The 11,634-nt window shown below is 44.4% G+C and overlaps 1 protein-coding gene across 1 annotated transcript in view; it reads left to right on the forward strand.

Annotated features, from left to right (window-relative positions):
• The window catches only part of Pdgfrl (platelet derived growth factor receptor like), a 61,492-nt gene extending 50,623 nt beyond the window's left edge, over nucleotides 1-10,869 (forward strand). Inside the window, exons 3-6 of the mRNA XM_048330779.1 lie at nucleotides 1,191-1,342; nucleotides 6,608-6,901; nucleotides 8,946-9,085; nucleotides 10,160-10,869. Coding sequence (XP_048186736.1) covers nucleotides 1,191-1,342; nucleotides 6,608-6,901; nucleotides 8,946-9,085; nucleotides 10,160-10,345 — 772 coding nt within the window. The 3' untranslated portion in view covers nucleotides 10,346-10,869. The remainder of the gene's footprint in view (nucleotides 1-1,190; nucleotides 1,343-6,607; nucleotides 6,902-8,945; nucleotides 9,086-10,159) is intronic.
• Nucleotides 10,870-11,634: the final 765 nt, after the last annotated feature.

Below are 11,634 nucleotides of genomic sequence, written 5' to 3' on the forward strand. Positions count from 1 at the left end.
ACCTTTGTCAGAGGCAGTCTTCATCTTAGTCAATTCATTTTTTCCCTAATGTTTGTGTTTTGTTTTCTGTCAGTAATGGGGCTTGGACTTAGGGCCTGGGCGCTGTCCCTGAGCTCTTTTGCTCAAGGCTAACATGCTACCACTTTGAGCTACAGCTCCACATCTGATTTTTCGAGAGGTTAATTGGAGATAACGGTCTTCTGGGGATTTTTCTGCCCAGGCTGGCTTCAAACTGCAATCCTCAGATCTCAGCCTCCTGAGTAGCTAGGACTATAGGTGTGAGCTATCAGCACCTGGCTGCTGCTGCTGCTGCTGCTGCTTCTTCTTCTTTTTTTTTTTTTTTTGCTAATCCTGGGGCTTAACTCAGGGCCTGAGCACTGTCCCTGGCTTCGTTTTGCTCAAGGCTAGCACTCTGCCACTTGAGCCACAGAGCCACTTCTGGCTTCTTCTATATATGTGGTGCTGAGGAATGGAACCCAGGGCTTCATGTTTATGAGACAAGCACTCTACCATGAGGCCATAATCCTAGCCCCTTGGCTTCATTTTTAAAAATATGTTTATTTAAATAGTTGTACAATGTGGGAAGAGGTAACAAATTGTACAAGAAATGTACCCACTGCCTTCTGTATGAAACTGTAACCCCTCTGTACATCACTTTGACAATAAATAAGTAATTATTCAGAAAAATAGTGTACAAAGCATTACGATTTCATTTTTTATATGATAGCATACCATCTCGAATACTCATGCTTATATTTGGAGACTTAGCCTTAATGATGAAAAGGATTTGGGATACTGAATAATACTGTATGCTCTTCTTCATGCTATTTGCTTTTTAAAGAACTCATTTAAAAAAACCAAGGCTGAAAGCAAAATACCAGCCTAAGGCTTTTTGGCTGAGCTGCTGAGACCTTCTTGCTAATGCACCCTTGATCTTACTTAGGGAAACCCCAGTTTGGAGGCCAAAGAGGATTTCCTTTCCTTGGAAAATATAATTGCATTTATAATTTCCTTTTAGGAAAGGATTTTCCATCTGCCTTCCCCCTCACAGCCTGCTTTCTCTCAAACACACTGATTGCTTTGAGAGAGGGCATGCCCAGGGTGTTTATAACACAATGGGGCAGAGAGTGATGACAGACTCATGGCCGGGTTCTTATTGTCCTGTGTCTCTGCATTTCTTGAACTTATAGCGTGAAGCAACATGAGCGCTACAGCCAGCTGACCCTGACCAACACCACCTCTGCTGACACAGGTGAATTCAGCTGCTGGGGACAGCTGTGCAATGGCTACATTTGCAGGAAAGATGAGGCCAAAACAGGATCCACCTACATCTTCTTTACAGGTAATGCATTGGTACAGTAGAGGAACTCCTCAGACTTGTAGGCTTGGCCCGGACCTGGGGTCCCATTGGATGCGGAACGGAAAATAACAACAAGAATATTCACTGTTTAGGCTCTGAGCTAGTGATTTAGCTCAGTTGTTTCATGTTAAGTCTACTACAACACTTCAGATGAAGTATGAATGTCATTTGTCAGGTGGGAGAAGTTGAGGTATATATAGAGAAATACCCAAGGTCCCATAGCAAATGGGTGGTGGTACAAGAATTTGAGCTTTAAATTGTCAGCTTCAAGGGTTTGTACTTGCACAGTTCAAATGGTAGCCACTGCCCTCTAAAAAACCAGTGGCTCATGTTCATAAATCCTAGCTATTCAGAATAAAATCAGAGGAATGAAGTTCAAAGCCCAGGCAGAAAAATCTGAGTCTCCAAAAATAGCAAAAAGCTGGATTGGAAGAGTGGCTCAGCGGTAGCATTCCAGCTGCGGGCAAGCAAGCCAAAGCCTTGAGTGTCCATCAGCAAATAACATTTTAATTTTATTTTTGTTTTCGTACCAGGTACCAAAACAGAAATAAAAATTTAAAAAGTCATCTTGGTCATAGTACACTTGGTGTGCTCAGTGACAGCAGGTAGCATTGGGTGTTGACTGTGTACTGTAGTGCACAGATTCAGTTTCTATCATCATAGAGACGTCTGGCTGGACACACAGACTGTTCATTGCTGCATTCTCAGAACTTATGATCTCCTTTACAAAGACTCCACAGTCATCGGAATCTTTTATAAGAGCTTGGCTTTGGTCTTAAGACTCCTCTGAGCAGAAAATTGGAAGGCAAAATTCCCCAAAGACTGACCTTGGTGTCTCCAGTCCCCAGGCCTGAGTAGGAAGCCTGAAGCCTCCAGATCACGGTGAAGAGCTCTTCTCCTCTCCGACAGTGCCAGTGTTTGCACTTGGAGAGACAGGTGTTGCACAAGGCCCCTCTCCTCCCACGCCTCCACCAGCCTCCTTCCTCAGCAGAATTCCTTAGGCTCTGAAGTTAGGGGATAAAGTTCTCTAACAAGCGTTCCAGGTCAGGGACAACTTTCAGGAGTCTTTCAAATTCCATGTCCTCCAATTGCTGTTGTCCAAGACGTTTCAGGTAAAGCTGGAATCTTTTCTGGTATTGGGGCAGAGTTTTCATGAGATTTGTTTTCACCCTGAATCCATCTGCTTTATATACCTGGAGTGATGTGGGTCTGTTATCCAAATGTTCTTCCACTATGGCCATTAATGAATGCTTTAGCATCATTTCCCTTGGTACCCAAATAGCTCCATGCTGTAATTCAGAAGGCCACGGGTACCTTATTTCACTTCCATAAAATTCCTAAGAAACGAGTAAGAGCTACTTTATTCTCTTTTAGAAATAATGCTGGTGCAGAGACTGGAAAAGGAAAGGTAATTCATCGAGCATTCCCTGACTTGTAGTGGTAGATAAAGTCAGATAATGTTTTTTTCTGACCAACAGTCAGTTTTATTCCTACCTAGAACAAGTTGGTAGGTGGACTGACAGACACTAGGAACAACCAATTAAGATGAAGGATGACAAAAAACAAATTAGAAACATGAGTTATAAAAGGAGGCAACCTAAAATGTTGCACCTTTTCATTCTACAACACAGTAAGCAAAAAGAACAGTTGGATTTTCAGTTGATTTTGGAAGTTGCATTTTTGAGTGTGGGTGGTTTTGGGAAACCAAGATGGGCTGTTAGAGAAGCTGAGGTTCCTCCCGGCTGGCTCTGGATTCTTTCTGAGCATATGCTTCTCAGCCACCCATGTGGAGAAGCATCTGCTATTCATTATGTTTGTGTGTTTACTAGATAGAATTGGATTGAAAAACACCGGTAGGCTCTGTTAGGGGCTGACTATTGTTAATCTGTGCAACGTTTGGTTAAATAAATGCCACCTTTCTTCTTTCATCTATAGGGTCTCAGAGCAGTTTTTCTTCTCCCTAGTCTCCTGCTGCTGCTTCTACTCTTCTCTTTTTCCTTCCATACAGCTTAGTTCAGTTGTCCTCAATGTATCAGATGCATGTAACCACCACCCAGACAGATCAAGGGGGAGAATGTTATTACCCACAGGAGGACTGGTAATAATAATGATTGCTCAGGCAGTCATGTTCCTAAGTAAGGAGACCACATTCAATGAATACTTTACTGAACACTGTTTGCCCTTACTTAGATTTGAATTTATAGGAGCTGGGAATGTGGCCTATTGGTAAAGTGCTTGCCTCGTATACATGAAGCCCTGGGTTTGATTCCTCAGCACCACATATATAGAAAACGGCCAGATGTGGTGCTGGGGCTCAAGTGGCAGAGTGCTAGCCTTGAGCAAAAGGAAGCCAGGGACAGTGCTCAGGCCCTGAGTCCATGCCCCAGGACTAGCAACAAAAACAAAACAAAAATAGATTTGAATTTATAGACTATTAAATTTAATATAAAATTTCCTGTATTCCATTTCCCTAAATATGTTACATGAGTATGCACAGGACACATGTAGTCTATAATTTTTTTAATGAACCAACACATTTCTTTTTATAGATGGAAACTACTGAAAAAAATCAGGGTATTCAAAGCTTGCATTATAATACAAGACCACCTTTTTTTTTTGTTTTGAAATTCATAGCATTCACTAATTCTTCTAGCTTATTGGCTCATATTACTCTACAAACTTAAAAAGCATTAAATTAACTGGTAGCAGTAACTCATGCCTCTAATCCTAGCTACTCAGGAGGCTTGAGACCTATAGGATCAAGCTTCAAAGCCAGTCCAGGCAGAAAAGTCTGAGTGTCCATCTCCTATTAACTAGCAAAATGCTAGACCAGTGGATGGCTCAAATAGTAGAATGCCAGGTATGATGTAAATTTTAAAAAGCTGAGCATGACCACAAGACCCTGAATTCAAGTCCTCTGGCACACACACATAATTCTTAAATGTCAGTGCCAAAACAAAATGTGTTCAATATTTTTGACTCCAGACATTTCTCTCTACTAATGGGGATGTTGAAGCACAGAGAAACCGACACATCAAAGGCTATGTAAAACAAGTTAGATACCTTAGAAGGATGCCCCTTACCTAAGCCTGAAAGTCAGCTTATGAAGTCGTGCAATCACCTAGTCTTGCTGTATATACTTTAACGATGGAGACCCTCTGAGCCATGTTGTTCTCTTCCCTATGCTAGGAGCCAAGAATAGAGAACTTGGCATTTAGAGCCAAAGAACTCTTTGCCCACGAGGCCAGTTGATGTTGTTTCCTGTGCCCAGCCCAGAACATGGTACACTGGTAACACACAGGCTAGTGGAGGAAAAAGCCAAGAATAATTGTTTCAGGAAGGTGGCAATGAAAATACAGGCACAGGAAACAAGTTAACAAGTGTAGTATTATGATCAGACCCAAACATTTTGCTCAGTAATTACTATAATAGTCCCTCACAGAATGATTCAGAAAACAAAGGATTTAAATGCTTTACTAAATGAAACAAACACACATGCACATGCATGCAAGAAACGAAGCAGAAAGCCTTGCCCAGAATCCCTTCACCGTCCTCCTGACACTCTGGGCACTCCGTTTCCTCCTCTCTTTCTGTAAGGTACAAATGCTCCATCTGTGGTGGAAAAAATCTTGCAGTGTGCATGTCAGAGGGGAGGGGAAGTGTACATGGTTGGCTGAAGGTCCTCGGCCAGGTGGCGGCCTAGCAGAGGCCAGACCTGACACCAACAGGTTCTTCCTTTATCGCTGCTCCATTCGCTTCCTCCAGCCTTGGCAAGGCACTAGGTCTCCTGGGCTGGGAGTGGGGACAGGGTGAAGATGCCAGCCCTGTCACTGCTGGACTTCTCAGAAAACACCAATGTGTTGAAAAATGCAGTTATTAGCCAGGCAGTGGTAGCTCATGCCTCTAATCCTAGCCTCTCAGTAGGCTGAGAACTGGGGTTCAAAGCTAGCCTAAACAGGAAAGTGTAAGGTTTGGAGAAAGGAGACCTTCATGTGGTTGTTCAGACAGAGGAGAGTTTAGGAGAAATGGAACCTGCCAGCCCTACATGAGATGGAGATGGGGGGGGGGGGGGAGAGGGGAAAGGAAGGGAAGGGAACTACTGGTTGAGACTGATTATATACGGAGAGGGGGTGGGAGGAGAGGGGCGGGAGGAGGGGTGGCCGTAGTGGAAGTGACCTCAGACCCTGGGAACCTCTCACTACCCCCAGATGCACCAGTTACCTGGGCTACAGATTCTGGGCCAGGACTTCTAGAGAGGGCCACGTGTGCACTGAGGAAAAACAAGGGGGGAAGGGGCTGTTTTTCCAAGGTGGACCAAAGTCTGTGAGGCACTTCTCTCTAATTAATGACCAGAAACCAGAAGTGGAGCTGTGGTTCCAAGTGGTAGAGAGCTAGTCTTGAGGGAAAAAGCTCAAGGACAGACAGTGCTCAGGCCCTGAGTTCAAGCTCCACAACCAATCAAAAGTAAATAAATAAATATAAATAAATACACACAGTTATTCATGGTAGCCTGTAGAGGTAATTTCTCTACATGGAAGCTGCAGATTGTTTCAAGGTTTTAAAGGTTTAATGGGGTTTTTATTGTTTTGCTTTGTTGTGGTGTAGGCTCAGGGTCTTGGATTTGTCAGGCATGTACTCTACCATTTGAGCCAGGTGACCCGCCCTAAAACTATTCTTAAGGCAGTCAGCTCTTTCCCTATTTTTGTAGAGTAAGTCATGGTCTGATCTGAATTTATTCCCTAAGGAGATGGGCACAAGCTCTTCTGTCACTATAATTAATTAAGTACCTGAGGTGATCACCTTGTCAATAGAAAAGGTTGACTTTTGGCTCACCGTTCTGCATATTCGGGTCCATGATCAATTGGTTTCCCTTTGTTGGGTTCTGTGGTAGAGCAAAGCTGCTCACCTCCTGGCTCAGAAGCAAAGACAAACAGAAAGGCCAGGCTTCCACAATCTCCTTCAAGCATGCCTCCAATGACCTACAGACCTCCACCCATTTCCAAAAGCTCCCCTGAGGACCAGGTCTTTAAGATAGGGACTGGGAGACAGTCAACATCCAAACTAAGTCATTCCTTTAAAAAAAAGGAAAAGCATGAAAAGGCCCAGCTCTTTCTAAAACTTACATGAACCCAATAGCTTGAGAGCATTGTCAATGCCCATACCGATTTGTGCCTGGGTGTAAGAATCTTTTGTCTTACGTATCCACATTTTTGCAGAATAAATGAGCCGGCATCTTTCCTTTTGCAGAGAAAGGGGAACTCTTTGTGCCTTCTCCCAGTTATTTCGAAGTTGTCTACCTGAACCCCGACAGACAGGCTGTGGTTCCTTGTCGAGTGACTGTGCTGTCAGCCAAAGTCTCACTCCACAGGGAGTTCCCTGCCAAGGAAGTCCCTACCAATGGGACAGATGTTATTTATGATATGAAGAGAGGCTTTGTGTATCTGCAGCCTCGTTCTGACCACCAAGGGGTGGTCTACTGCAAGGCGGAAGCTGGGGGCAAATCTCAGATCTCCGTCAAGTATCAGCTGCTGTACGTAGAAGGTAAGCCTGCTCCTCCCAGTGCTCAGATCTCTGACATAGAATGCTGGTCTTGTAGGCACCTTCAACTGCACTTCTAGAACATTCTGCTTCCTGTGCATTGACCTGATGGAAAACTTACATGAGCTCCCTTCCATATCTTTCCATTGTACCCTGTTGCTTGAGCTCGATCAGCAAATCCTTTATGACCCTAGCCTTCCCTAGAGCATCCTCGCAATTTGTCTTAGCCAGAATCTGTCTCCTAAGAGCACCATGAGTGCCCTCACCGGGTTGATATTCCTCTGGTGCTCTTCCCCCTTCCAGTGCTCATTCTCACCTTCTGTGGCCCTGCATGCGGCTCCAACAGCTTTCTCTCCTGTCCTGTCACTGGCCTTGTTCACTAACCACATCACCCACTCCCTCCCTCAGTCACAACCTAACACATGTCTGACATACTCACCCCAGCTTTGTCCACAGGCTTGAACTTCCCTTCGGCTCTGATCCTCACCTCCACCCTCCAGTCACTCTCAAATCTCTCCTTCCTTTCCCACCCACATGTATTCCACTCCATGGCTGTCTAATGCCCTGAACTTTTTGACCTCTGTACTTTGCTCCCACCTGTCCAGAAAAACAATGCCCAAGATACACAGTTCTGGCTTTTGTCTATGCCAAGACCAGGAGCACAGAGGGCTGCTGGGAAGGTGACATCACCAGAACCCCTGATTTCCAACCTCTCCTGACTAGCAGTCCCTGGTTTGGGGGTTTGTTTTTCTCCCCGCACCTCCAGTCTTGTCCAATTTCCAAGTAGACTGGGAATCCTCAAATTGGTACCTGCCTCATTTTCTTCTGGGTTAGGGTTAGCAGAAACAAGATCCAATCCCTGTTAAAAACTAGAACTGGTTTTGAGTGTGACCATTTGATGGAGGTGTTTCATTTCGCGCATTCATTTAGGAAAGACTAGGAGGAAATCCCTCCCTTCTGTCACAACTTGCATAATTCTGCTGTGTTAAAACTCCTTGCTTAGGACTATTTTAAGATCCTCTAGGGACAGCTAAGTTCAGTTTCAAGTCCACAGGCACTTTGGGTTAGTGAGAAAGCCTCATGTTGGTTTTTAAGAATGCTGGGCTAATATTTGAACCCCACATTTGATTCAAAGCCTGCTCTTGTGCTCCTCATCAGCAAGCTTCCTTGGAGGCCAGCGACTTGGAGTGGGAGGGAGTCTAGCTCTCCTCCCTCTCCTTTACCTGATCGGTCCCAGCAGGAGAGAGGCTGAAGCCCAGAAATGGTTGTCCTCTGCTGGTAAATGGGATGGAAACCACACACCTAAGCAGTCCCTGGGGCACAGAGGCCCCTCTTGGGGGCAGTTCTTTCACCTCCTGGCCGTCTGCTGCAGGCTGCTCTGCTTTTGGGCCCTCTTGCTTCCTCAAGGAAGCCATTCTTGAATTCTTCCACTCTTTCCGAGCACTCTGGGCTTTTCTTTTTTGGCTCTTAACAAAAAGTTCTAAATGAACCATTCAGTAGTTGGTCTTAGTGGCTGTCCCCTCCATTTAAGCGCAGGCTCTCGGGGCTGAGTGTCCTCCTGTCTCATTCACTTCTGTGGCCCCAGCTCCTACTCCGTCACCTTGCAAAGGCTGCCATCAAAATCTCTAGTTCAGTGAACGGGTGGTATGAATACATGGGGTCCTGAAATGCTATGGAGGCATTTGTGCCTGCCCTGCACACATCCTTCTCATCCGTATCTAGTGCTTTCCAGCCTGAGGATAGATGCCCACACGTCTGTCTGTCCACCTCCACCCTTCACGTACCTCCATCAGGATGCCTTCCCTATGTTCTACTCCTCTCCCCCCTAGCTTTCTGGTTTCCTTCCTATGACCCCTGGCCTATTAGCTCCTGCCTTGACCACAAGCATGTGACAACACAGGTGGTGAGGGAGGGAGGGGTCAAAGGAAGTCAGACCAGGGTAGGCTGGCATCAGCTGGTGCTGGGTGTGAAGAAATGGTTCTCTCAAGGAAAGAATGTTAGTTTGTCTTTCATCTCATGGGTCTCACCATTTCCCACTTACTTCCAGTTCCCAGTGGCCCTCCATCCACCACCATCTTGGCCTCCTCAAACAAAGTGAAAGGTGGGGATGACATCAGTGTGGTGTGCACTGTCCTTGGTGAGCCTGACGTGGAAGTGGAGTTCAGGTGGATCTTCCCAGGGCAGAAGGTAAGAAATTAGTGGAGCTGAGGTAGGAGCCAGGGCATAGTTATTTCTTTCCAATATTTCTGTATATTTACAAATGGATTTTTTTGTTAAGGACAAAAAGTAGAATGTCGCCCCTAGACAATTCACCCTGAGTGCCTCTTCCTACCAAGTTTTCCTTCACCACTCCTAAGCTCAGACAGTGTACCACGGCAAAAGGAGGCAACTTCTCCCTCCCTCAACCAACCTCAATCTTCAGTCCTGTCCTCTGGGTCTCCTAGAGGCTAATCTTACCTCCTCTGGGATTCCCGGTGTTCTCTAGCCAAGGTGTGTTTTTTGCTGAGCAGTTTTGAACAGATACTCACCAAATTGTATATAGAAAAACCCTAATCCCTGTCAAAAATGTGCCAGAGATCACATAAAAATAGACTTTCCATAAAAGTACCCACAGAATATTTAGCCTTTGTGCGTGATCTGCTCACTAAAACAAATAGTTCTGCTGCCCAACATAGAATAATCCTTTCATTGCCAGACGAGATTTGTCATCTGCAAATAAGCAGCTAGGACAGGTGGAAAATAACTATCCCTTAGGGAACAGTTATTTTCCAGCATCCTGCTAGTGTTCACCACACTTGACTAATGAGTACTTTATGAGCAGAACAATATCAACATATTAAATTCAGAAAACACTATGCTTACATCACCAAAGTGGATTGCATCTCTTTCTTGAAAGGGAACTCATATCGTGTAGGGCATGATCATCTTATTCTTTATTGCTCCAAATTCCCCTTCTCTGGAGTCTTGAGGCCTGACACTTTGAACTACCAGGAACTCATATTTACTTAGTGAGTACTATGGGCTTCGCACTTTTGTTTTGTTTTGGTTTAATAGCTCCACTTAGAGCCCAAAGAGCATCCTGAAACTCAAGACCTTGCTTGGGGGGGAAATGCAGCTACAGCGTGTAAAAAGTCCCAGAGGTGCCATATTCCAAATAGTGTACATGTGCTTTTCACGGAACACACAGTAGGGTTGTGTGCATGAGATGTTCAGGACCACTTTGTCCTTTGTGCTTAAGTCTGTCTTGGTGTTGTTAAACAGGATGAAAGGCCTGTGACAATTCAAGACAGCTGGAGGCTGGTCCACAGAGGGCTTGGACACACCACAAGACTCTCACAGAGTGTCATTACCATTGAAGACTTCGAGACCATTGATGCAGGATATTACATTTGTACTGCTCAGAATCTCCGAGGACAAACTACAGTGGCTACCACTGTTGACTTCTGACTTGGAAAGAAAGAGAAGTAGGTGAATGGATGGAAAGCCCATTGGTACACACAGTCCGCTTTGGGGGTTCTTGATTGGTGCCTTGCCAGAGGCCAGTGTCAATGCCCACACTGACATGTGATGCAGACAGACATCCGACTAAGAGGAAGTCAGCCTATTAATAGCAGCGTTAACCTTTTTTTTTTTTTTAACAGAAAGCATGCTTTCTGATTGCTTGTCTACAATTCATGTGTTTCTAGCTTTTATACAAAGAAAGCACATGTCAACAACTTTATATAACCATTTCTATTTTCTATTAAATGTGCAAGTTTTTGTAAAAAATAAATGGGTTGTGTGTTTTTTTAAGTTCAGAATGACTTTTTGGCAGTAGTATTTGGGTCAATACCTAGTACTGATGTAAAATGTTGAAGTGTCCACTTACCCACAAATAGCTAGCTGGAGATTATCTACTGTGTAGACATTAATTTTCTTTAACAAAATAGATGCAGATCAAGGAATCTAAAATTACTTTATCAAGGCCTATCTTTTTTGTTTTTTTTTTTTTTTTTTTTTGCCAGTCTTGGGCCTTGGACTCAGGGCCTGAGCACTGTCCCTGGCTTCTTTTTGCTTAAGGCTAGCACTCTGCCACTTGAGCCGCAGCACTGCTTCTGGCCGTTTTCCATATATGTGGTGCTGGGGAATCGAACCTAGGGCCTCGTATATCTGAGGCAGGCACTCTTGCCACTAGGCTATATCCCCAGCCCTATCAAGGCCTATCTTAAAGAATGTTTAGACCACACCCATCCCATTTCTCTTATACAGAAATTAAAACTAGCCAAAGTTTTTCTCAAGCTCACTGGAGTTCTGTGAACCAAATTCCAACCCATGATGCATTCTGTGGTTGCACTGAAAATTCTTGTGAAATGGCTTAGGAGACATCTTCATCTGCACAGCCCTCCTCACAGCCCTCCTCACAGCCCAGCGGTCAACACTTGGAAGAATGAAGTATGTCAGAGGCTGCAAACCTTATGAAGACTCCAGCATTATTTATTTGATCAAAGTTAAAATACACTGTCCGTCACTATAAACTGAACACAACTACAGTTCACACATTTGTACTTTGATGATGTGCCAACATTTTCAACCTATATAAAACATTTGGTTTGGGAATTTAAAAAAGCTATTTTGTTCCTATCTTCTCTCCTGTTCTCTTCCATCTTCTGAAGACATTTTATACTAATTGCTACCAGATTTCCCAGACAACTAAACAGTATGGAAGACAGCAGAAAATCGCATGAAACTTACCATGC

This window comes from Perognathus longimembris, chromosome 21 (assembly GCF_023159225.1).
Source record: "Perognathus longimembris pacificus isolate PPM17 chromosome 21, ASM2315922v1, whole genome shotgun sequence".
In the NCBI taxonomy this organism is placed as follows: Eukaryota; Metazoa; Chordata; class Mammalia; order Rodentia; family Heteromyidae; genus Perognathus; species Perognathus longimembris.